We start from the raw sequence: 27,303 nt of genomic DNA on the forward strand, positions 1-27,303 counted from the left end.
TCCTTTTTATTACCATCAACACAACGCAGAGGAACAACCGCTACATATACATCGAAATATATTTTCTTTCCATAAAGGTTATGTTTAGCACAAAATGATTCCAGATATTTTTATACCCAACCTTTACTCCATTAAGAATAAACAATATTTCATTTAGCTGAGGAACATAATGTTGCTGCTCATTGGTTCACATGCATGGACTCAATTTCCAATCTTAAGACATCATTAATACATGAAACTCATAATACACTAGCCAAAACAGCATACCGAAATCCATAAAACACAAATAAGGTATTAAAAAACTCACCATACTCTTCAGTTGACGTATATGATGCCCTTTGACCCCTCACAAAATTCAATTTCTGAAGATAGTAAATAACAGAAAAAGACATTTTGTAAAGTCAGAATTTGTTAACAGCAATTCTGGCCATTTAGGGTCTTAAAATGGATCAAACAGAGCCACAGGAATCACAGTGATGAATTAACAGAAATTGATCCACCTGGAGAAAAACAGACCCTCAAAAGAACAATTTACACTTCAATAATGGTTTACTGAAGAAAATATTTTAACTATTTAAGCAAACATATAATCTGAAGATTTCTGCCTTTTTTTACGATCAGGCAGTGATGGGAGAAACAAAGCCTTCTGAAACAAGTTGCTTTGCAAAGCTATTCACAGTTTTGAAGCACTCAAAAATCTCCTGCTGGTGACGCCTGCTGTTCAGAATGGTGTAATTGCAATGAAAACACACAAACACTTTTTTTTTTTTTTACAAACCAAATGCGAAAGTTTTATTGAAAGTGTGAACTATTTAATACAATTAACAAATCATCTAATACAATTAAATATGAAGTGTCTGTATATGCTATTTTACTAAATTTAATGGCTTGTTTTGTTTATGGAGAGATTGGTTAATCAGGTCAGTAAGAGGGTATTAACTCTTCCTTTTTATTATACAAATGTGTCATTAAAAATGTCTACAAATTTCTGAAACTGATCTGAGATCAGGTAAAAACCACAAGACACTGGTTCATGCACAGAGATCATGGTGGTGAACCACTGAAATTTTCAAACGTATTAAAACAGTTATGACGTAATGAAGCCTAGTTTAACGAAACCACAAGATTTTGGCAGTTTGATTCACACTCCAAATCACTGGTTTGATAAAAGATTCTCAAATGGTTCAAAGCTTCACAAGCTGCATTTCAAAAGCGCCCATCACTACCTTCAGATAAAACTGCCTGCTGAGAAATTATGTGTAAAATTATTACTTTACAAACCAAATCATGAATAGAAATAAAGTTAAAGGAAGTGAACACAAGCATTTTATTATCTTATATGAAAGATGTGTCTATCCTTTCACTCATAATTGCTGCAGATAAAGTTGAGTTTCTCAGTCTCAGGAAAGCTGATCCAGCGCTGATCACCTCCACACTGAACTGCTCCAGATGTCTCTGCAGACTCACAGTCCTCTGATGTGTCGTTTGCCCAGTTCTGATGACACACAGTCTCTCCACGCACCCAGAACCAGATGCACAAAATGCGGGATTGACGTAAACCCAACCACACCGCCTCAGTAGACGCCTCTTTAACCACATTCATCACACGACGCTGCATCTCTTCTGAATGAACCGAGGCCAGATCCGTATGATTCTGTCTGCAGTATCTCAGAGCTTCAGACCACGTCAGATTCTCTTTGATCAGAATCAGTTTATCTGGACACAAAACAAACCACAAGCAGAAACTAGAGAGAGACTGATCAAAAACAACATGCAGAACAAACACTGTGGAGGAATTTGTCATGTCAGACATGTAGTGTGAACTTTAAGATATCTGGAGGTGATTGATGGATTGTGTGTGTTTTGTGAGGATCTGCTCACCTTCATGACACACAAAAGGAAACTGGTTGTTGCAAGAGATGTCATTCCAATGTTTCAGAGTGTATGGTTCGATCACAACACAGTTTTCATTTCCTGAATAATTATTTGGTTCAGGAGAGTCCCAGTATCTGAATGAGGAGTTACTCTGATCAGACCACTGCCATGAGTCTCTGAACAGACCGATCCAGACATCACCAGATATGAGATTATCATTGATGAACTTCTGAAGCTGTTGACTCTCATTCTGGTTCCTCACGCTGACCAGATCAATGTGATTCTGTCTGCAGTATCTCTGAGCGTCTCTCCAATTCTTCATCTGATTGACAAAGACGAGTCCTGTGTTCACTTTAAGAACAACAAATGGAAACAGATTCATGAACCAGTTTGTTCATTATTCTTATGCTGCTTTATGGTTTGGATGTGAATAAGAGCAGCAGTTGAAGCATCAGAAACACATGTCATTCAAAGACTGTTTCTACAACTGATGATATATTGAATATTCATTCAATATTCATGAAGTAACATTTATGAACATCATGATGATTTTAAAGCACTTTCTATTTCATTATGTAAAAATGAAAATAAAGTCCATTATGTTTGCTTATGTCTCTCTGAGTTGAATGAGAGAAATGTTAAACAGAGAAAGATGTGATATAGAAACATTTCCTTGAACTGTAGACTATTTATGAATTAATATGTTGCATAGTATCGTGATGATGAAATTGAGAACGTCAAAAGTGTGACAAATATTTACATTCTCTTCTATATTCATTATCATATGTTCTATTTGTTTAATATTGCATTTAAATTTAGTATGTAGTGCATCTATAAATTAATGGTGGTTGTAATAATTTTAAAATCACAATCATCTTTCATTACTGACATTATTATTGATCACTGAGTGCCCACAGCCAAGTGCCACTCTTAAGCACAATGGTACCCACAAAATTCAAAACAATACAGAAACTCCTTCATATGTCCAACATAATCTCTAACATGTCTTTCCCTTTGTTCTCATACAAGAGTTTTGTTCATGAATGTCATGTTAAGGCTTTTTTTTTTTTCAGGCCAATATCTGTTTGTTTGTTTCTATACAGAAACTTACTTGAAACTGAAAGTGTGACATTGTATCCCTATATGGTTAATCTTTTATAACTTAATGTTTATTGTCATTGAATTGTAGGGAACTGCACTCACTGTTGTTAGATGAATTGCAGATGAAAGTCAGGCTGATACTACATGACAAATCATGCCATTGTCCATTTCTCATCATAGCACACTCATCTGTGCCATCAGGTTGTCCAGGAGCCCAGTTCAGATAGATCCCAGGATCACCTGAAGACCACTGCCATTTATCAACACCCATCTTCTGCAGCCCAATCCAGATACGCTGAACATCATTCACACTCTTCTTCAGCTCGTTCATGTCGTTCATGTTGTCAACGGTGGCCAGATCTGTGTAATTCTCTCTGCAGTATCTCTGAGCTTCAGTCCAGGTCTTCATCACGTTTATAAAGTGATACTGACGCTGAACACATTCAGATACGGAGCAGAGAGCTGTGAAAGAGAGGGTTTGATTTAATGCTTTTCATAACAGAGTCAAACCTGATGAAACTATAAACCATAAATAAAACAACAAACACACTCACCAATGAGAAGAAGAATGAAATATAGAGTTTGCTCCATTTCTGAGGAAGAAATGATAGAAAAATATGTTTCTTGCCAATCTTTTGTATGTCTTTGTTTTAACAACTTAAGGCAATCAGTTTCACTGTATAAAATATATTAGGGGTGATCCTGAATAGTCGACAATTCGATGCTTCGCTAGGAGGAGCCTGATTCGACTACCAATCTCACAGTCGAATCTTCGCAGAGGTGTTATGGAGGTGCTCAATATCTGATTTTACATAGACCTACCGGTTCTCTCCCAATAAGTTAATATACAGCCTATTATGATAATGCTATAAATAAAAATTTGAAAAGAAAGAATCTTTTAATAAATATTTTTAATGTGCATGAATAGCCTAAATCCAACCACCTCTGTGACAAGAGTTAACCCTCTGGGGTCTGAGGATTTTTGGGGCCCTGGAGAAGTTTTGACATGCCCTGACATTTGTGCTTTTTTCAGTTGTTCATAAACATATTAATGACAAAAGTGTCATTACACTGTATTCAACACAAACTAGGCTACAATAATATGTGAAGAACATGTATGTACATGTTTGTGTTTTTGAAGGAATAACGTTTATGCGTGGTTATTGAAAAAACAAAAAACTTAAGTCACTGAAATAAGGACAAAAAAAAAAAATATATATATATATATATATATATATATATATATTAAATCTGTGTTCACACGACTTCTTGGTACTGGAGGTCGTAGACTAGAGTTTTTGCTTCAAAATGATGTAAAAATTATCCTGCCTACTTGTTCATATAAAACAATAGAGAGATTTAAATTTTCGAAGACACTTTTTGTCAAGAAACACAGTATGCATGGAGGCGTGAATCTTCATGAATAATGTCGTGATGCACACCTGAGAAGACAAAAGATTCGCATAAGGACCTGTAATGACCTGCATATTAATGAGCTCTTTCAGTCAGGTAGGCTGTGGAAAAAACCCTCTGTGATCATGCTGATAACAGGATTAATGTCCACTCTTGACAAAAAAAAACATGATTTTTGTGATCTCATGCATACACGTATTATTGCACATGATGTGAAGAAAATTTTGTATAGACCTATGTTAAATTACAGTACCAGTCAAAAGATTGGACACATTTTTTTTTTTTTTTTTTTTAAAGTCTCTAACCAAATAATGGTTATCTATTTTAATATACTATAAAATATAATGTATTTCTGTGATGCAAAGCGTCTGAACATTCCTACCTCTATGGCATTTCATATAGGCTACTATATTTGTTATATTATATAGCCTGAATGTTAATGTGCAGTTGACTTGCAAACTATACATCATTAAAAAGATCTAAGACTCAAGCTTCACATTTTGACTCTTAAAATCTTATATTGACCGTAATTTCTTAATATGCTTAAAAGCATGCACATTTGGAGAAATATTGATGGATTCTCATATGTTTATATCAATTTTCTATACAGAGGAGTAATATTCATTCAATATTTATTGTCATCACTGTGAGCGCTGGATACTGTGTTTTCAATTCATACTTGCAGCTGGAGGGCGCTCTGTACACATTTAGTCCACAAATATCTCAGTAAAAGAAGAGGCATATCATGTGACATACCAGGAACTAACAGGCCTCCAGAGATCACTTTAACATACAGATAAACACTTTTCAAGATAATAAATACACGATTGCGACGATGTATACATGTATTGCCTCAGAAGTTGCGTCTGAATAGCGTTCGCTCCGTGGGCGTGGCTGCATTAGCGGATAATGAGCTGAATCACGGACTTCTGACATGTGTCTCTTTTCATACAGATTACATAAACACAGAATTTTTGTTTTCGATTTGACTTACACGATTTAAAACCTGACATTTCAACGTTACTTTAGACATAAGTCTAATTTTTTTGTGATTAGTATTCACTAAGTTACACTTCATTTTCTGAGAACTATCAGATTGGACTTTGTTCAGAGGGAGACGAGAGATCACGCATCATGTTTGTTTTCTTTATTTTACAAAAAGCACAACATTTTGTTTTTACTCTGAGTGTACACAAATAAAAGAAGATATTCAACAGATTAAAATGGTGTATCACTCTTAATTGTATGTGCAACATTAACAGAGTATTTTGAGTCTCTTTCACACTGGTAAGAAAAAAACCGAGGTGGTATTGCCGGCGATACCTCAGACTCCAGAGTGTTAAGTTTCACTTTCCATGATCCGTGACCGACAGAGGAGCATCTTGGCGGCAGGGATTAAATCTTTAACAATGTCTGGGATAAGAAAATCGTCTCGGTTACATATGTAACACCCGTTCCCTGAAGGAGGGAACTGAGACGTACGTCAGTAGTGACCGACGAATTGGGATATCGCCAGAGAGCCCTATCAGCTTCGAGTGAACTAAAACAAGCCAATGGAATTGGCGTGCGATATTTGCATAATGCGCACCACCCCTGCCAGGTGGGTATAAATACGGAAGCGGATATAATCGCACTCTGTTTTTCGCTGAGGAGACAACCTTAAGTCTGCACTACAGCGAGGGCACAGGAACTGTGGCGACGGTACGTACGTCTCTGTTCCCTCCTTCAGGGAACGAGGGTTACATATGTAACCGAGACGTTCGCTTTCAGTCGGTCACGTTCGACGTACGTCAGTAGTGACCGACGAAAATAAAACGCCATAGTTACTGACCCCTTCCAGCGCCCAGCGTAAGCTCCAGCCACCCGGCGCACCTGGGGGGCAGAGAAGGGGGCGAGTTTACGCTGAGAGAGTCTACTGCTGTTCCGAAATACCCACTACAGTAAGACTTAGACAACACTGGGGAAGCAAACCCGTAGGGGATGCTGCAGAGACCACAACCTACCCGCAGGGGAGGAATTTACTTGGAAATACACATATGGACTGGCCGTGGGCAGTACGCATATGGAGTCCCTGGGATGCTCCAGCCTAGAGATAGGGGGAGACTCATCTGACAGGTGACAGCAGAGCTGGCTTTGCTAAGGGAAAGACATGGGCTCACCGTGGGGAGTTTGACCGTGGACAATACACATATGGGACCACTCACGTGGAGGGGTCACGACATATGGCACCCAGCCAAACATCAACATCGGTGACGGACGTCTGGCCTGGCATCAGACACTCTGCAATGTCCGAGCCGCAAGGGGAGGTGGAGGAACTCGACAGGGTTTGCCAAATGGGGAACTCGACTGGAGTAATGGATGCACGTATCCGGCCCAGGGAGCGGGAATGGCATTGCAAGCCGACACTAGAACGGGTACTTCGCGTTTACGGGTAATGGAAGCGAGTACATAGGAAGATACTGGTTCCACACGAAGGCTATAGAATCTAGCGAATGTGTTGGGTGTCGCCCAGCCCGCAGCTCTACAGATATCTGTCAGCGAGGCGCCGTGCATCAGCGCCCAGGAAGAGGCAACTCCTCTAGTGGAGTGAGCTCTTAACCCGAGCGGGCAAGGCACGCCTTGGGACTGATAAGCCAAGGCGATGGCGTCCACTATCCAATGGGCCATCCTCTGCTTGGAGACAGCCTTTCCCTTCTGCTGGCCTCCGTAACAGACAAAGAGCTGATCTGAGGTCCTGAACTTCACGTTCTGTCCACGTACAGGCGCAGAGCACGGACGGGACAGAGCAAAGCCAGGGCTGGGTCTGCCTCCTCCGAAGGCAGCGCTTGCAGGTTCACTACCTGATCTCTTAAGGGAGTGGTAGGAACCTTGGGCACATATCCAGGCCGGGGTCTCAGGATAACTTGAGAGTCACCGGGCCCGAATTCTAGGCACGATTCGTTGACCGAAAATGTGTGCAGGTCCCCTACCCTCTTCACCGAGGCCAATGCAACCAGGAGGACGGTCTTAAGGGACAGTACTTTTAACTCAGCTGACTGCAAAGGTTCGAAGGGATGACCCCGAAGAGATGTAAGTACCAGAGAGAGATCCCAAGAGGGTATAGAGGAAGGGCGAGGCGGATTCAGTCTCCTCGCCCCCCTCAGGAACCTGATGATAAGATTGTGCTTCCCCAACAACTTACCTTCAACTGCATCGTGATGTGCGGCAATAGCGGCAACATACACCTTGAGGGTGGAGGGAGACAGCCTTCGCTCCAAAAAGAAAGGAAAGCACAGACCTGACCGAACATGATCAGGGGTCCTCTCGGTGAGAGGAACACCATTCGACGAACAGGTTCCACTTCAACGCATAGAGGTTCCTCGTAGAAGGAGCTCTAGCAGAAGTGATAGTGTCTACAACCGACTGGGGGAGATCCTTTAGAACCTCCGGGTCCTGTCCAGGGACCAGACATGGAGTTTCCAGAGGTCGGGACACGGGTGCCAGAGGGTGCCCCGTCTCTGAGTCAGAAGGTCCTTCCTCAGAGGAATGGGCCAAGGAGGTGCTGTCGCGAGGAGCGTCAGTTCCGAAAACCAGGTCCGAGTGGGCCAATACGGAGCCACTAGCAAGACCTGCTCCTCGTCCTCCCTGACTTTGCACAGGAGCTGTGCGAGAAGGTTCACTGGGGGAAACGCATATTTGCATAGGCCCCGGGGCCAACTGTGTGCCAGAGCATCCGTGCCGAGCGTGCCCTCGGTCAGGGAATAGAACAACTGGCAGTGGGCAGTGTCCGGAGAGGCAAACAGATCTACCTGTGCGGACACAATGAGTTATGAATAATTATTAATATTTCCCCTTTGAGTTAATTCGCTACACAAACTTCACGAGGCAGACGACAACATTATGTGACAATCATGGATTCACTGCATTTACGGCCAGCAAAGCAACGTAGTAAAATTTGAATAGTATTTTTATTTTTCGAATATTAATTACAGATCAAATATTCAACTATTTGTGCACACCCCTAATGCACATAGCCGTAAACATACACTGAAACTTTATCAATAAAATAATTTTGCAAATAAAAAGCTCTGTGACATTTCTTAGTCGTGATGTAATAACGTAAGTTCTAAAATGACGATTTGAATTAGCAACGGAGGATTGGGATGAGATATATAAGAAATAATTACACATAAAATCGTTTTAAGGACAAAACCTGAAAAATGTCTTGAAATACAACATCTGAACAATGTCTTGAGGTGTGGCGACCGAGGAGGAATAATTGACAACGGGCCGCTTCGAGTCGTGGCTGCATTTCTTGGATATGCATTATTTTTCTAATAATTCAGCGGCCCGTCGTCAATTATTCCTAAACTTAGTGTTAAAATCTAAGTTTGGAGAACACTGACTTGAAATGCCTCACCCGTTGATAACTGTCTGTCTGTTTGTCTTTCTGCCCCTGCTGAAAAAAACAGCATATGCTGGTTAAGGTAGGTTTTTGAGCTAGTCAAGTGCTGGTCCTATGCTGGTCCTAAGCTGGTCCAGCATAGGACCAGCATAGGACCAGCATAGGACCAGCATAAGACCAGCATAGGACCAGCATAGGACCAGCATAGGACCAGCATAAACCAACTCAAACCAGCATACCAGCTCCAAAACCTACCTTAACCAGCATATGCTGGTTTTTCGCGCCAAGTACAGTCAAAAATATTTCACGAGTCACGAAAAAGGCAATTTTACAAGTTGAATACAACATAATAAAATAACAACAAAGAAATAATCTTACCTTGAACAATTGCCTTCTTTAGTACATGCAGACCAGGGATGGGCAACTTCGATAGTGACCAGGGCCAACATTTTTTCTCCTTAATACCAGGGGGCCAAATTACTAATTCCACCATCAGGCCAAACCGTTCTCTTTACTGTTCCATTCCGTGCCGATCTGATCCGAGCTGGTCGGTACGGATGTGGTTTCATTTTCCACTGTGGGGCTGATAACGGAGCTCTTCGGTCATTGCCTTAGTAACGCAAGAGTTTACACACGATATGCGATGTAAATAGTGACCGCGTTATGCAGGATGATCAGTTATTTCTTTTAATTGTATGATTGTCTTCATGTTGCTCAAATATCACGTTTAGCAAGCTACGGAGAAACTGGCAGCCAGGCAACAGACAAGTGACCGATCCTGAGTGACGACGTCACGTCACTACTAGCATTCTAGCAGAACGGTTTGGCACAGTTGGCTAATTCTGGGCGGAGAGAACGGTTTGTGATCGTGTTGTGTCGTACCGGGCTCAATTGGAAATACAACTGGAACCATTCCTTACCATTCATTTGTTTGGGCCGACGGTGAAAAGTGGATTTTGTGAGCAGTGCAGTGGTGTAATGGCAATTTACAATAAAATCTTTCATTACAGATTTCATTTTCCAAACAAATCAAACATATGGGTGACCCCTTGAACTTGGTAAAAAGATAATCCCTTAACCATCCTGATTGGATGGTGAAAACATGATTTTTATTGTAAATTTTTCATTTATTTTTGCTAATTTTAGTAAACCTAAAACCTTAGTAAATCCTACGCTGTTATTAATACGGGGATCGGCTGGAAATAGCGACCTCTCCTGGATTGATTTAGTATTAACATTATAATCTGAACGCAATCTTTACATTACTTGCTTTTCAAATGTCCAGCGGGCCGTATTAAAAGACATTTTGCCCAGTTGCCCATCCCTGACGCAGGCGAAGAAATTCCGTTGACCGCGACGCTTTCTGCAGGAGTCTGAATGAGGGCTTGCGTTGAAGATGCTCCGCCCCCACGTGCTTTTTACAGCGCGAGACCGTTTATCTCAGGAACAAATCTGTTTACTGTTAAATGCTGTAAATTTACTGCAAGTACTTCATTTACCGACCATTAGCTGTAAATTTACATGTTTTAACTGTTTATTGAAATAACAGTATTTTACTGTTGGAACTTGGCTGTAATTTTACAGCAATTTTTTAGAGTGTATATGTGTATATATATATATTATATGCCAACATTTGTTCGGATAACTTCTTCCTCTAGCATTCCACAGAAATCAATACAATTGGAAAATATTTTCTCCCTTGTACCACACGCTCTCTTTTCTCTGCAGTGTCTCCTCCTAGCAGCAACAATTGCAGCCATGCCGCAAAATGGGTTAAGACATGTTTTTTTTGGGCATTAAATAATGGTGCAAATACCAGTAAATTGACGGCCGCAAAAATTAGTAAATCGCGTTGCGTGATTCATTTAAATACTCTCCTCTCATAAATGGGAGGCACTGGGTGTCTTTAGTAAATCCTGACAGTAGATTTTTAATGCCAAAAGAGGGTTTGCGCTGGCACAAGCTATTAGTAAATCTGGCCCTGGGTATCCACCTTATTTTTAAAGCTCTAATGTTTAAGGCTTCCGGTGTCATTCACTTCCAGTTATATTACATGTACAAAAACAGCTAGTCCTTTATGCTGCTTGATCTTGCAATTTGGGTATGTATCATGCTTTTTTCAATTTATTATCGTAATCATAAACACTGATTTGTAGTGCAAATAATTTTACTCTTTAATGCACGTTTTTTTTTAACTCTACTTATAGCTGCTAATGAATTATAAAGTCTTGCACATTCAAAGAAAATAGATAGCAACATTGTGTCGCCCCGAGAACCAGCCCACCAGATATGTTCATCTGGCCTCACACCATGCTGAATGATGCACTTGGGCGCTCCACTCCCGTTTGCCAGATCTGGGCCACAACAATGCCACATGTCAGCCAAGAGCAACAAAAACCTGCACACTCTGACATGGAAAGGGAAACACCAACAGCAAGATAGAACTGCTGTTTTGATGAAAATGTGGCAAACGGTCACATGTTGCATTTCTTAATGCTTAATTACAGGGCTTAGTGCAGGAGCAGGGATTAATTTGTGCCACATTTCAGCACCTCTGAAACCTCATATGGAGGATCCCCCATCTCATACACCACTGAAATATATTTATCCTATGACCTTTGTACATATGTTCAGGAAAAGTAACTATAATAATGATAATGTTGTCAATAAATTGCTATATCTTTGTTAAATATATATATAAAAAAGTATTAATAAGTGGAAGAAATGCAGCTACAAATTGATCCATGCCATGTTTTGGCAATGATCTATTTCATTTCCAACACATGGCAAGCAACATATAGAGAATATAGGCCCATATAAGCTTTGATGCACTCCTGCAAGTCACCATTATGGTGATTTGTGGCTGCTTTAGATGGGCTCTTGATCCTTGACTTTTTCAGTGTTGTTTTCTCTGACTGATGTAACTGTGTTTTTAAAATACATTTGCTTTGGCAAATAAAGCTGTAATGAAAAATGAATAGGTGATATTGACTAATAATTGATTGTAAAGTAATCATCATGAAGTTGCCTGATTCACTGATCTAATCTGAAGTATAATTGCTGACCTTATTTTTTTTTTTTTTTTTTTTTTTTTTTGTCATAAATACATTTAAGTTCCCTTTCGAACCGGTGGGACCCGGTGTCTGAAACACTATCAAATCACGCCAATCGTATTGGCCGGCGACAGCCTATGACGTCACTACTAGTGCAACCCGAACGCACATAAGGGGCACCTAGAGAACAAGTCGACCTCTTCTCGTCTTCAGGGACGGTTTTGTCTAACACTGTTTAAATGCTGTTCTAGGTAAGAATGGCTTTTTTTAAGCAGACGTTTCAAGCGGCGTGTACATCCGTATCTTAGATATTTGATGCTTGATGACACTCATGACTTGTGCGTCCTTTGTTAAAGCACGCATGTTCAGTACTTTAGAGTTCTTTATATGTTTTTGTAGAGCTTTCCCTTTGAGGAAGCTCCACTCTCGTTTGTCTCTCTTCCTGTGGGAAGAGGGACAATCTTTTGTGCTCGTTGCACACAGAAGTTTGACTGAAGTGTTTGTACGCGTTTATTTCATATGCTTCAGTGGCTGACGAGAGTGTTGTGCTGTTTGAGGATGCTTTGTCTTTTACATCCTCAATATCAGCAGTCTGTGCTCTTTACGTTTGAGTGATGTGTGGATTGGTTCGAGTTTCTCACGCTTAATCACACACATTACTTGTGCGTTGTTTGTTTGGGCGAGGAGCGCACGCGTTCAGATTTTGAGGAAACTGTTTACTTGCGCTGTGTGTGTTTCCCATGGCAACCCCAGTCGCGTGTTGTTTAACTGCACCCGCGTATATGAGCCTTCCTTTCCCTTTTGATCTCCGTTTTGAATCTGTTTTTCCCTGCATCTGTTTACATCAGCATGTAATTCATACAGATTTCAAAGCTCTGGTCCTGCTCATATATGACAGGACATACGCGGCAGCAGATTTTCATCTCAGGCGCTTTACATCAGGCCTGAGGCTGGACCGATGATGTGTTTTTTCCATCATCTGGAACACTTCTGTGTCCAGCACAGAGCTTGTTAGTCAGAGCATCCTTTCAGACTGCAGAGTATGGCAGGCCACTTTTACATTTAGGCCTCTGCTCTTTAAGGTCTCAGGTTGAGCTTTAGGCTACCTCTCCTTTCATGAGAGCCATTTAAAATTCAGTGACCTCAGCTCCCTGTAGAAAGGAATAAATGGGGTGGTTTTTCTTTGTGTTAGATTACGATATATGTGTGTGTGTGTGTGTGTGTGTGTATATACACATACATACATACATACATACATACATATGTATTGGGGCGTCTAACTGGGGCCCTGGAGCTCCCATGATTAGGGAAGGTTATCATGATACCCTTAGTATGTGCCACCTCTCTTTGTGAGGTTTTTATATAGTGGGTAACGTTTAGAACGAAATATCACCTGTAGTGAATGGCATGGCCTCCTCTCGTTCTGAGAGTCGGTTTTCTAGGCTGTTGCTCATCTGAGCTCCAGATAGTCGATATGTCAGGTGCTCAGGCCTTCGGGGCTGCCCTGATAATCCTTCTGGTTGAGTGAGTTGGCTTCCTCTCATTGGAGGGAGTCATTTTGCTGAAGCCACCGCTCTGCTGAGCTCCAAATAATATTACGATTGAGGTGTATGGCCTTTGTTAGGCCCCCTTAATACCTTCCCTAGGTCGAGTGGTTTCCTCTCGCTAGAGAGTAAAGGGCGATATGCTGAAGCCTCCACTCCCCCGAGCTCCAGACAGATCATGACTGTGGGTGTCGGCCCCCTCTGGGCCACCTTGACATTACCCTGTGGTGAGTGAGCTGGCTTCCTCTTGTTTGAGAGTTTCTATTCAAAGCCACCGCTCCATTGAGCTCCTTTCTTTAGAGTCGTTAGGCTGAAGTCTCCACTCCATTGAGCTCCAGGGAGGTCATGAGTGCGTGTGGGTCGGCCCTTCTTTTGGGGCCGCCCCTATATCTGGCCTAGGCTAGTACTTTAGGAGTAACCATGGTTCCCTGAGAACAGGGAACGAGACATTGCATCCTAGAATTGCCTCCTTTGGAGGCAAGTGCTTTAGAGACTCTGTTTAGGTAACAGACAGGTTGCTGGCCAGACTAGGTCACTAAGATAGGACCAGGTCGGCCTCCCTGGTGGTGTTAGAGGTAGACTTTTCTCCCCTGAGAAGTGACTGGCCGGGGCTCCCTGACCACATTCCCTTAAAGGGACCCCTTCTGTTTGAAGTTGTTGGTTCCAAGCCCTTAAGTGGCCTTGGTAGGCCTCTGGATGTTTCTGGAGGCCTCTTTGAGGCTTATAGCTTGGGCGTTGGCCGTAGGGAATGCTGTCACTGACAGCCTATTAGACCCGTAGGAGGAGTGATTTTGACATTTCTGTTGAAATTGTTCATCTGTATTTTGTCAGCCATTCTTTGGCATGCGCTCCCCTCAGCATGGCGGCGTCGGTATTTTGTTCCCCATTAGTGTTCTAGGATGCAATGTGAGTTCCCTTTTGAAAGGGAATGTCTCAGGTTACCCATGTAACCATGGTTCCCTGAGAACAGGGAACGAGACATTGCGTCTCCCTGCCATGCCTCGGGGCCGCCTGCTGAACAGTCCCTTCAGACGATAAGTGGTCAACTTGTTCTCTAGGTGCCCCTTATGTGCGTTCAGGTCGCACTAGTAGTGATGTCATAGGCTGTCACTGGCCAATACGATTGGCGTGATTTGATAGCGTTTCAGACACCGGTTCCCGCGGAGGTGTTCCCCATTAGCATTCTAGGACGCAATGTCTCGTTCCCTGTTCTCAGGAAACCATGGTTACATGCGTAACCTGAGACGTTTCCCATTACTAATCCAGTAAAGCTACTGCATGAGATCCAGCAGCATTACAGCAAACGTTCAAGAGATATTTTAAATAAACATGCAGATGCATAGTTTTGAACTACTGAATCATTTAGACACACACAGACATCAACAATCAGCATATAAATCTCAACAATGGTGACAATAAACAAAAAGCTAATAAATTAATGCAGCTGGATTTCCCTACTATTTTTTTTACAGCTCTTGCCTCGGAATAATATTCTGCCAAAAACTAAAACATCTGTTTGGCTTTGATTATCACCAGGCTGCGTTGGGCCACCATTGACTTCCATGGTAGGAAAAAAAAAATACCATGGAAGTCAATGGTGGCCCAAAGCAGCCAGGTTACAAACTTTCTTCAAAATATCTTCTTTCGCTTTCAACAGAACAAAGAAATTTATACAGGTTTGAAACAATCTGAGGGTGAGTAAATGATGACCGAATTGTCATTTTTGGTTGAACTAGCCCTTTAACAGCATATAGCATATAGGTACTGTATGACACATTGTTGACACGCATACGTGCTCAAACACCTTATAAATATTAATTTTGCATTATAGGTCCCCTTTAATTAATTTTTATGTAAAGCACCTTGAATTACCATTATGTATGAAATGTGCGCTATAAATAAACTTGCATATTGTCACTATTTTTGAGTATTGTATGATGAGTGCTGATGTCTAAATATGTAAACCCACTTGAAAATTATCTGTATTAAAAAACAAAACAAAAACATGTTAGCACTTTTGAGAAATGGTCTCTGTTTACTTATTTACAAAACTAATGGAATGCATAGTTGATATAAAAAAAACAACAAAAAAAAACAGGATGACTAGTAACTTCCTTTTGCTTAATTCTAAAAACATTTGATAGATTCTCTGTTATGCATTTGCTGTCAGTTCAGAGCCTGGGTGTGCTCTTTGATAGCAATCTTTCTTTTGAAAGCCACATTTTGCCATTTAAAATTATGTCTAAATTATGACATATGCTTAATAGCAGACGTGGAAATGTTAATTCATGCATTCATGACCTCAAGACTAGCTTCGGCCCAAAGCCAAATACCTTATTCATAAAAGCATGGATAATGGCTTCAAAACGAATAACAAATACTTCTGCTGAATAATAAAAAAAAAAAAATATTTGGCTGACAAAGTGAAGAGTAATAATTAACTAGCATACTAATCATTAACATTCTATATCTGATATGTCTATGTAGACTTGAAAATTAACAAAGACGTTTGTTTTCCTGTTTCAACCCACAGGGGTCTGCTAATTGTCACACATTTAGTGATTGGTTAGTTTATATGTCTCACACCTTCTTGGGGGGCTTTGCTCCTCCTCTCTACCTGGGTTCTCCCTTCCGTCTCTCTCTCTCTCTCTCTCTCTCTCTCTCTCTCTCTCTCTCTCTCCTCTGTGCGTGATTTACTGGCAAGGTGCACATACAGATGCAACATCCCATTTCCATAATGACCAACGCAATCTACCAAGCACAACGCAAATTAACATCTGTTTTAAGAATTTTTTTTTTTTTGGGCGATAAATAATAAGGCAAATACCAGTAAATTGACGAGAGCAAATCTTAGTAAACCACGTTGCGTGATTCATTTAAATACCCTCCTCCCATAAATTTAGCATCTAAAAGGGAAACTCCTACAAATGCATATGCAATAAGGTCAGCCGCAAAGATAACTTTGTCCACTCCTTTTCAACGCTAATCTCTCATTGCGTGTCTTTAGTAAATCCTGATAGTAGATTGTTAACGCCAAAAGAAGGTTTGCGCTGGTGCAAGCTGTTAGTGAATCTGGCCCTTAGTATTATTGTTTTAATTAGAAGATATTTAAATATTTATTTATTGGGATTGAGAAAGGCCCCTGAGATGATACTCAAACTCGTGTCGCCCGAAGCACGACCGAACTACATCGCGAAGCACTGCCTACAAGCTTGTCAGCTCTAACAGTGAGAAGATATTTAAATAAATAATATAATCATAATAAAAAATAGTTATTTTATGGGTTATACAAGTCATATTTACTAAGAAACAGACATTTAAAACCATGGACATAACGGTCTTCTCAATGAATAGTATGAACTTCCTGTTAAAGCCCTGCCCACTTACAGTTTTATCTGAACACAACAATCTTAAAATTCTGGCCAGTAAATAATACCTAGAATATCAAAATTAACCGCAGGCGGTAGATCCTTCTCCTATTAAGCGCCAAATTCTGGAACAGACTTCCTAGCATTGTTCGGGAAGCAGACACACTCTGTCAGTTCAAATCTAGACTAAAAACATACATAAAGCGCTATAAAAATGAAAGTGACTTGGCTCACCTTCTCATAAATGTTGACATAATGAAGTAATGTTTCTTCCATGTTTTTATTATGACTATGTTACAGTTCAAAAGTACTTCAACTTCATTACTGTTACTTGAGTTAATAGTGATTTAAACCGCTTAATGACAGTCACAAGTCATAAATATTTAACTTCAGTTTCTGTTTTTCCTTGAAACTCTTTTTGTAACATCATAAAAGGGTTTATAGTAAAACACATTGCAATTGTTTAAAGAAAGTTTAACAGAAGAAGTGATCACCATAATGGTGACTTTGATTGATGTTCGGCAGGCATCTTGGCTTTATTACCTCCACCAATAAAGTTTAAGTTTTGCCATCTGGAAATCTGTGACTTGAGTGATTTTTTGCAAAGAGAAGACTTTTTTCCATAAAACTGCAAACACTGAAATTCACTAAACATATATGCGCACTCTTATAAAAAACTAATATATGTTTTTTATATGTCTTTTTACCATGATCTCAGTAACAGAATTTTTACTAACATTTTGTATATATTTTTTTACATATTAGAAAAATGACAAAATATTTTGCTCACCTTTAAGTGGTTTCTTTACTAGTAGAAGTTCTGACAGTGATATTTATGATACTTTACAGTGAAACACTCATGTCCCTTATATACCCTGCTGGCATTGGGGGAAGTCACACATACATGGAAGATTGGTAAAAGATAAGCATAGGATTAGAAAATGCCATCTTTCACTTCCTTGTCTGTCTTTTGGAATGAAACCACACTTGTGAAACCAGCTGGAGAATGACAGAAGATTATCTTTAATAGATTAATAGATTATTCTTTAACTCAACAAACATACATGTATATAATAAAAAATAAAAATAAAAATTTGTCTTTTGCTAGCTTTTCTGTCTGAGTCAAATGTGGTTCTGTACACTGTCATGTTGTTCAGTCTTTTTTTATCAGCAGAAGTAAACGGAGAAAGTTGTGTTACAGTCATCCATCTGATCATATGTTATCCTGGCATTAAATAAAATAAAAATAAATAAACAGAGAGGCTTTATTTAGGTCTTAAATAAAGTCCGAATGTCAGAAAATAAAGTACACAAGAACTTTTTAACAACAAGACATTGACAACATTCTGGTATGTTGTGTAATGTCAAAAAACAACATTTGATTTTATCTCTCCTCCTGCGTATTTGTGACGTCAGTGATCAACAGTGTGTTTTTATGTCAAACCCAAAACAGATCTTTGAACTTGGGATGAGTTCACATAGTTTGGTTCTCTTGGTTCTTTTGTTTTTTCCCCGTTTTCACAGGATTGTAAATGCAATGCAATTTTTTGTTCATTCACATTTATTCATCTTCAGCATTTAGTAATTTATTTGTAATAAACACTTTAAGTGGACTATTGAACAAGTTATTTATTTGTTATTTATTTGTTAAATTATGATTTTTAAAACATACGTGCAGAATGTGACGTCATATTGTCACCGTTGCAGTGTGTGTAGAAAGAATGCATCCGTTCTACTCCTGATCGCAAGTCCACCTTCGGTGTTGTGTAAGGTAGGCAGGTTTTTTGTGCTCATTTTTTTATTTCCTGTCGCTGTGCAGGATCTTTTATTGTATATGACAGTGTAAACATCTCAATAACCATTTTATTTGAAGGCTTAATCTATGTTAAGTGAAATTCACTCGTTTCATTTAGCAAATTTGACATTTGGGTTTAACAGTAAATTACGGTTTTATAATATGGTTTAAAGAAAGTACATTTGTCTTTATAAAGTCGATACTGACATCCTAAAATATCCTTACATCCTGTTTTATTTTACAGGTTATTTTCTACCCATAGGTGTCGAAGCTCGATTCTGCCACTGAATTAAAAAAAAAAAAAAAAAAAAAAAAATGTAATTGCGACTTTTTATGCCAAAATTCTGACGTTTTCTCAGAATTGCATAATATAAACTTGCAATGACGAGTTAAGTCAGAATTGCAAGATATAGTTGCAATTTCGAGTTATAAAGTTGGAATTGGGAGATATAAAGTCACAATTGCGAGTTACAAAGTCAGAATTGAGTGATATATACTTTATATCTTGCATTTCTGACTTTATAACAAGCAATTGTGACTTTATATCTACGCCCACACTTGAGCGCATTCTTGTGCATTATGGCAAATTAATGGGACCGATCAAAATGATTCTACTTGGTTTAAAAAGCACAGAATTAAAACATGATTTTAAACGCTGAATTTCAAAATCTGGAAGTTGCAGTAAAACTGACGTTGAATGGGAAAGATTATACGAACTTTATCACTGTTGATTCGATTAAATGTTTTACGTGCGGGACACAGGGCCATGTGAGACAATCATGTCCTTTGAATATGGAGGCTGAAAAGGAGAACGAGAGTAACTCCGTAGTGGAACTGGTGAATGCTGCTGTAGATAATAACAGTGCAGAAAGTACTGATAATGTACAGCAGGATGAAACCGCTGTTTTACTTAACAGTGGAGAGTGCACTAATGTGATTGCACAAGATTGTTCTATTGAAGAGACAGAAGTACACATGTACATGGAAGTGTGGCAGTTGATGAGGAGCTCATTGTTGCTGGGGTAGTTAGAGAGCCAAAATACCCAGAAAAGCAAAGTGAACTCGAAAACTTGCAGCTACAAAGCAGCAGCCTGTTACAGGGCGATATAGATCTGTTGTCACAGAGAACTGATGACTTATCTGAGAATGACTCTGAATGTTAATGTCCAGATACTGGAGAAAAGCATGATGTAAATTCACAAATTCTGTGGGGAATTATCCTACTTTCCAGTTAAAGCCACCTTTTTTTTTTTTTTTTGAGTATTATGTTTTTATTTTGGCATTAAGACAACGTAGAACAGTACAAAAAGACAATGATAAGAAAGAGGAAAAAAAAAATAAAAATGATTTTACAACCTTGAATTACATCAGTTCCTTCAGTTTTATGCATATTTTCTATAATGTTATACATTTCTAGGCCAGTGGACAAGGGCAATATGTTGATCATGTGAATAATAAATGGGTCAAACCTTTAAACTGTTATCCTTGACATTTGATAGATGTTTAAGAAAGGGTTCCCAGGTGGCCTCGAAGCCAGCAATGTTACCAGAGAGGTTGTGTTTGAGTCTCTCCAAATGCAAAGTGGTGGAGAGTTCAGACAGCCAAGATTTAAAAAATGGTTTTGATGCCTTTTTCCATAGACAAAGGATGATTTTTTTTAGCTACCACCGTTCCATATTGGACAGCTTTTTGAATTTGATGGCCGATGCCATGAAGAGAGTCAGACCAGCCGAAAACAGCAATTGCTGGGTCAGGGGAGAGATCACAAGAATATGCAAGAGTAGAATCTGAAAATTTCGCTTCAAAACTTAAAAAGTTTCGGACAGAACTAAAAGAGATGTCCCAGAGAGCCCTCGGCAGATTCACAGTTGTTACAGGTAGAGGAGATTGAGGGGTAGAATTTGTTAAGCTTAACCCTAGAAATGAAGCCTATGTACTAATTTATATTGAATTAGTTGGTGCCTTGAGTTACTAGAACATGTATTTATGACCTTGATAGACTCTATCCTGTCCTCGTCAGTTATCTGAATACCTAAATCCTTTTCCCAGGAATCTTTCAGATATAAGGTAGATATGTTGAGCTGACTAGTGAAGACAGCCATAAAACGGGAAATCAAATTAGGGGCATCAGGAGAGGCAGAAAGTAATTTATATATTTCATTTTCGTCTGTGAGTAGTTCAAAGTGTGAGACAGATGTGCAAACATAATTTTCAGCTGTAGGTATCTAAAAAAAATGTGATGGTGGAAGATCAAATTTCTCTTTGAGCTGGGAAAATGTGGCAAATTTACCGTCCACATATAAGTCTCTCACGGTGACCATTCCTTTACTGGACCAGACCGAAAATGTGGAGTCTGTAAGTGATGGCTTAAAGGCGTGATTGCAAGCAACAGGGCTTGACAGTAGATGGCAACTTAAACGCTTTCTGGACCTGACACCATATTTTAAAAGAGCTGCAAAGTATGAAGTTTGTGCTGGCCACTGTTATGAGTGGCGCAGGCGCCGCAAAAAGCAGAGAGGAAAGAGAGTGGTTTGTAACACTCTGTTCAATGGCAAGCCAAGATGGAATGTCACCTGCAGGCCCTGCAAGATGAGATTTTTTCCAATATGATAAGGCTCTGCAGTTTGCAGCCCAATAATAATGCTGGAAATTTGGCAGGCCTAATCCACCCAGTGACCTTGGTTTACCTACATGTAGTTTAGAAATACGGTGCGCTTTAAAGCCCCACACAAATGGCAATATAATCATATAAACAATATAAATTGGCAGGTTTTGAAAAAGGTACAGAAATCTGGGCAATGTCACCATCTTGACTGCGATCACGCGCCCTACCATGGACAGTGGGAAGGTCCTCCAAATTTCTATATTACGTTTCAAGCTCTCTAGCATAGTTAAGTAATTTAATTTATATATGTCCTTTGCATTTTTTGGTACAGTGACCCCCAGATATTTCAAACTATCCACTGCAATTTTAAAAAAGGTAGGTTTTGTATAAAACCTGGGTCAATATTGTTCGTTACAGGCATAAATTCACTCTTTTGCCAATTTATAGAGTAACCAGAGAACTTTCCAAAAGTCTCCAACAAATCTAATAGGGGTGGGATGGACCGCTCTGGATTAACAAGGTAAAAAATAATGTCGTCGGCATAGAGAGATATATGATGGTCTAATTGACCTATCTAGGGAGATAAAATAAATGGGTTATTTCTTATAGCAGCTGCGAGGGGTTCTATAACAATGGCAAAAAGCAGGGGTGAAAGTGGACACCCTTGCCTAGTGCCTCTATGCAGCGTGAATTGTGATGATTTATTGAAATTAGTGAGCACTGAGGCCCTGGGTTTGGCATAAAGCATTTTCACCCATAGAGAGAATGATTCTCCTAGGTCAAACTCATGGACCACTGAAATAATATAATTCCATTTGACTTGGTCGAATGCCTTTTCAGCATCCAGAGATAAGATGGTGACATTCGAGAGAGAATCATGCTTTGAGTATAGAATGTTCATTAAGCGCTCACATTAAAAAAGGAAAAGCGCCCTGGGATGAAACCGGTCTGATCAGAATGAATAATTTTTGTTATACATTTATTTAATCTGTTCGCAAGAATCTTAGTGAAAATGTTAAGATCTGAATTCAGATGGGCTATGGGGCGATATGATGATGGATCTGTTTCCTCTTTCCCTTTTTTAAGAATTAAAGAAATGTTGGCATCGCACATTGATTGTGGAAATTCTTGACTGTCAATAGAATGGTTGAATAATCTCAGCATCAGGGGAGCAAGTTTCTGAGAATATTTCTTGTAAAATTCAATTCCGAAGCCATCGGGTCCAGGAGCTTTACCGCTAGGGAACGATGTGATGGCTTGAAATATTTAGTCTAAAGTTATTTCTGCGTTAAGGGCGTCTCATTCTGCATCATCTAACTTAGGGAGATGTAGTGATTGAAGGAAGCAAGAAAGGGCTGTAGGGGCAACGGAAAGATTCATATAAAGCTTCATAAAATTCTTTGAAACGCTCATTGATGTCTCTGGGGTTTGTCACTAGGGTCCCATCCTTCTTCCTAATTTGATGAATAGCTCTATTAGCTTGAATGCTTCTCAGCTGACGTGCGAGCAGCCTGTCCGGTTTGTCCCCTAGTTCGAATTGTTTTTATTTTATTTTTAATAGCATATTATTAACTTGATTGGAAAGAATTGAATTACACTCTAGCTGTAATGCTGTAATCTCTTTGAGCATGTCAGGGTCCGCAGAGTCTGCATGTAAATGTTCAAGTTGATTAAGAGAAGATTCAATTACTGACAGGCGTGCTTTCCTTTGTTTTTTTAACCTGGATTCATATGCTATGATGTGTCACCTTAATACTGAATTAAGTGACTCCCACAGCGTTGAATCAGACACATCCCCGTATCGTTGAACGCAAGATAGTCATCTAACCATTCTATGACACACTGGGGAAAATGAGAATCGAGGAGTAATGTAGGGTTGAATCGCCAGCTATAATTAGGCTTTATTTCAAAAAGGTCAAGGAAAATGGTCACCGCAGAATGATCTGAAATTATTCTATTGTGGTGTTTCATTGCAGTTACACGAGGCAACCTTAAAGTCGACCATGAAAAAATCTATTCTAGAATATGAATTGTGAACGTGAGAGAAAAAAAGTATATTGCCTCTCAGTCAGATGCTTTAACCTCCAAATATCAACTAAATCAAGTGAGTTCATTAATTTGTTTAGAGTGGTGGTGGAATTTGAAAGGTGACACACAGAATGGACAGGGGTCCTGTCCAAAATGGGATCTAGAACCAGGTTAAAGTCACCACTGATTATTAGATGAGTGTTTGACAGATTGAGCAGGAGATTAAAAACTTTACGGAAAAAGGATGGGTCGTCATAATTTGGTCCGTATATATTCAATAGCGTAATATGTACAGAAAAATGAGACCAGAGACTATCACATATCGACTATTAGGATCACAAATAGTAGATATATGCTTAAAAGGAATTGTTTTGCGGAACAAAATGGCCACTCCTCTGGCTCTACAAGAGAATTGGAACACCTGTGAAACCCAGTTACATCTTAGGAGCCCTTGTTCATTAAGTTTAATGTGTGTCTCTTGCATAAATATGATATCAGCAGAGATTGACTTCAGTAAGAAAAGACTTTGAACCTTTTAGCCCGGTTATTGATGCCTCGTACGTTCCAACTGGCTAGGGTAACATTGCAGTCTGAAGATCTCATATTATATACCAATGTAAATGAGCTTCAGTATTGTTGTAATGACTGTGTGGAACTGAAGTTATTACAGTAAACAGGACAAAACATGTAACACTTAACACACAATCATGAAGAAAAAAAACAAACAAACAAACAAAAAAAAAAAAACAGCGCCCTCCCCTTCCCTCTTATCCGCTTCCCCAAACAAAGTGGAATAGAAAAAAAAAAAAAAAAAAAACATACAGTTGCAAGAAAAAGTATGTGAACCACTTGCAGAATCTGTGAAAATGTGCAAAATTTTAGCAAAATAAGAGAGATCATACAAAATGCATGTTATTTTTTATTTAGTACTGTCCCGAGTAAGATATTTTACATGAAATATGTTTACATATAATCCATAAGACAAAAAAAATAGCTGAATTTATTAAAATGACCCAGTTCAAAAGTTTGTGAACCATTGATTCTTAATACTGTGTGTGGTTACCTGGATGATCTACAACTGTTTGTTTGTTTTGTGATGGTTGTTCATGAGTCTCTTGTTTATTCTGAGCAGTTAAACTGAGCTCTGTTCTTCAGAAAAATCCTCCAGGTCCTGCAGATTCTTCAGTTTTCCACCATCTGTTGCATATTTGAACCCTTTACAACAGTGACTGAATGATTTTGAGACCCATCTTTTCAAGTCAAGTCAAGTCAAGTCACATTTATATATATAGCACTTTTTACAATGTAGATTGTGTCAAAGCAGCTTTACATTGATAACTGATACATTATTTGGCTGCACAGCAGCTCTTAAAAGAATAGTGTCAATGCAGGCAGATCAAAGCACTGTTGAATATCAAATGTCAAGTCAAGTGTCCCCAACTAAGCAAGCCAAAGGCGACAGCGGCAAGGAACCCAAACTCCATCAGGTGACATCAGGTGGCAGACAAGTGGCAAATAGGTGTTTAAATGGAGAAAAAAACCTTGGGAGAAACCAGGCTTAGTCGGGGGGCCAGTTCTCCTCTGGCCAACAGTGCTTTGTTACGATTCAGGTAGCTATCATAAGTCCGACAGGATCGCAACATTCAAAGTATTTATTCAGTTCCATCCAATTGAGGATCGTATTCATCACGGCTGTTGAGGAACTGTGTCGTGGCTGTCGTGTCGATGAGGCCCTCACAGTGGATGATCTAGTTGACTCAATCTCTGCTGATACTTCAGGGCTGCGTTGTGGTCGTGTCAAGGCGCAGGTCCTTGGTCTCACCTGGATACGGCCCGGATCCGGTTGACTACGGTAAACCTCAGGATAAACAGTAAGACTAATATTAGCGTAGATGCCATTCTTCTTCTGATGTAACGAGTACATCAGGTGTTATAGGAAGTGTTCCCGGTTCCGGCTGACCTAATTTATGCAGCCTAATAATCCTTTAACAGATTTGAAAATATAAATTGGTAATGTGTTATGTGTATGCCAGGTTAAAGAAATGCGTTTTTAGTCTAGATTTAAACTGACAGAGTGTGTCTGCTTCCCGAACAATGCTAGGAAGATTGTTTCAGAGTTTAGGTGCCAAATAGGAGAAGGATCTACCGCCTACGGTTGATTTTGATATTCTAGGTATTATCAGCTGGCCTGAATTCTGAAATCGCAATAGACGTGAAGGACTATAATGAATTAGGAGCTCGCTCAGGTACTGGGGAGCTAAACCATTTAGTGCTTTGTAAGTAATTAGCAAGATTTTAAATCTATATGATGTTTAACAGGAAGCCAATGCAGTGTTGACAGAACTGGGCTAATATGGTCATACTTCCTAGTTCTAGTAAGAACTCTAGCTGCTGCATTTTGTACGAGCTGTAGTTTATTTATCAGGCGAGCAGAACAACCACCCAGTAGAGCGTTACAGTAATCTTGCCTTGAGGTCATAAACGCATGAACTAACTGTTCTGCATTTTTCATTGAGAGCATATGTCGTAGTTTAGATATATTTTTAAGATGTTAGAATGCGGTTTTACAGATGCTAGTAACATGGCCTTCAAATGAAAGATTGGTATCAAAGAGCACACCCAGGTTCCTAAGAGACGACGAAGACTTAACAGAGCATCCATCAAGTGTTAGACAGTATTCTAGGTTATTACGTGAGGAAGTTTTTGGTCCAAAAATTAGAATCTCTGTTTTTTCTGAATTTAGTAGTAGGAAATTACTGGTCATCCAATTTTTTATATCAGCTATGCATTCTGTTAATTTTGTGAATTGGTAAGTTTCGTCACACTGAGGACAACTGAGGGACTCAAACACAACTGTTAAAAAAGGTTCAAACATTCACTGATGCTCCAGAAGGAAACACGATGCATTAAGAGTCGGGGGGTGAAAACTTTTGAACAGGATGAAGAGGTCCAAATTTTTCTTATTTTCATCTTTTTTTTTTTTTTTTTCATTTAGTACTGCCCTTCGGAAGCAACAGAAAATACTTGCATGTTTCCCGGAAGACAAATTAAATACAATTTACCTTGATCTTCAAATTCCAAATGTTTTCACCCCCATCTATTAATGCATCATGTTTTTTCTGGAGCATCAGTGAATGTTTGAACCTTTTTTAATAGTTATGTTTGAGTCCTCAGTGTGAAAAGATGGATCTCAAAATCATTCACTCACTGCTGGAAAGGGTTCAAATATGCAAAAAATGCTGGAAAACTGAAGAATCTGCAGGACCTGGAGATTTTTTCTGAAGAACAGAGCTCAGTTTAACTGCTCAGAACAAACAAGGGACTTATGAACAACCATCACAAAAAAAAAAAAAAAAAAAAAAAAAAAAAAACAGCCGTAGATCATCCAGGTAACCACACAGTATTAAGAATCAATGGTTTACATACTTATGAATGGGGTTATTTTAATAAATTCAGCTATTTTTTTGTCTTGTGGATTATATGTAAACATCTTTTATGTAAAATATCTTACTCAGGACAGTACTAAATAAAAAATAACATGCATTTTGTATTATCTCCTTTATTTTGTTAAAATTATTAACATTTTCACAGATTCTGCAAGTGGTTCACATACTTTTTCTTGCAACTGTATATGAACCGTGCAGCTACAAGGCTGCTAAGGAGCAAACGAGCTGAAACGAGCTTAACTGTCCGGTGAAAACGGCTCCTCCACTCTTGGCACATAAGATTAACAAAACAAGTAGTTTCGAACATTAGCACGAGGCCAAAACTAGCTTATGAACATGTCAGGACCATAATCCCACAAAAAGATAATTTCAATAGAAAATCAATAGTCTTAGTTTTAGTGAGAGCGCCCATTTACAGCCATCATCGGCTTTCCACATCAGAAAGCCCGGGGCATCAGTCTGTATGACAGCGCATGAACAGGAGCATACTCACAGGATCCAGGTTCCATTTGTAGAGCAACTGCGAAAATTGTCCAAATCATGTGCGCATGTATTAAAAAGTCAAGAAGCGGCGGTGATTGTATTGGCAAATGCTTCGGCATCCGCGACTGAATCGAAGATTCTCTTTTTCGATCCGTAAGTGACGATAAGACGCGCGGGGAACAGCAGTCCATATCTGACACCAGCTTCC

General features: G+C 39.4%; 1 protein-coding gene across 2 annotated transcripts; it reads right to left on the reverse strand.

The window, feature by feature from the left end:
- On the reverse strand, positions 1 to 27,303 carry LOC127516169 (macrophage mannose receptor 1-like). 2 transcript variants are annotated; one of them, XM_051900542.1, is made up of 5 exons: positions 27,106 to 27,303; positions 3,531 to 3,569; positions 3,079 to 3,438; positions 1,882 to 2,226; positions 1 to 1,716 (listed from the first exon to the last, which is right to left on the reverse strand). In XM_051900542.1, exons 2-5 carry the CDS (start codon positions 3,565 to 3,567, stop codon positions 1,361 to 1,363), a joined length of 1,098 nt encoding a protein of 365 aa, XP_051756502.1. In that variant the 5' UTR covers positions 3,568 to 3,569; positions 27,106 to 27,303; the 3' UTR covers positions 1 to 1,360. The 2 variants fall into 2 exon arrangements, with proteins under 2 accessions (XP_051756502.1, XP_051756503.1); XM_051900543.1 differs by lacking the exon at positions 27,106 to 27,303 and adding an exon at positions 17,529 to 17,621.

This window comes from Ctenopharyngodon idella, chromosome 7, assembly GCF_019924925.1.
Source record: "Ctenopharyngodon idella isolate HZGC_01 chromosome 7, HZGC01, whole genome shotgun sequence".
Classification (NCBI taxonomy): Eukaryota; Metazoa; Chordata; class Actinopteri; order Cypriniformes; family Xenocyprididae; genus Ctenopharyngodon; species Ctenopharyngodon idella.

What these genes read in the sequence shown, in the direction of transcription:
- LOC127516169 (XM_051900542.1), bottom strand. Translation starts at nt 3,567, where the DNA reads ATGGAGCAAACTCTATATTTCATTCTTCTTCTCATTG. An exon ending in TTTCATTCTTCTTCTCATTG is followed by an intron (nt 3,439 to 3,530) that starts GTGAGTGTGTTT and finishes TCTCTTTCACAG; the next exon opens with CTCTCTGCTCCGTATCTGAA. An exon ending in TCCTTTTGTGTGTCATGAAG is followed by an intron (nt 1,717 to 1,881) that starts GTGAGCAGATCC and finishes TTTTGTGTCCAG; the next exon opens with ATAAACTGATTCTGATCAAA.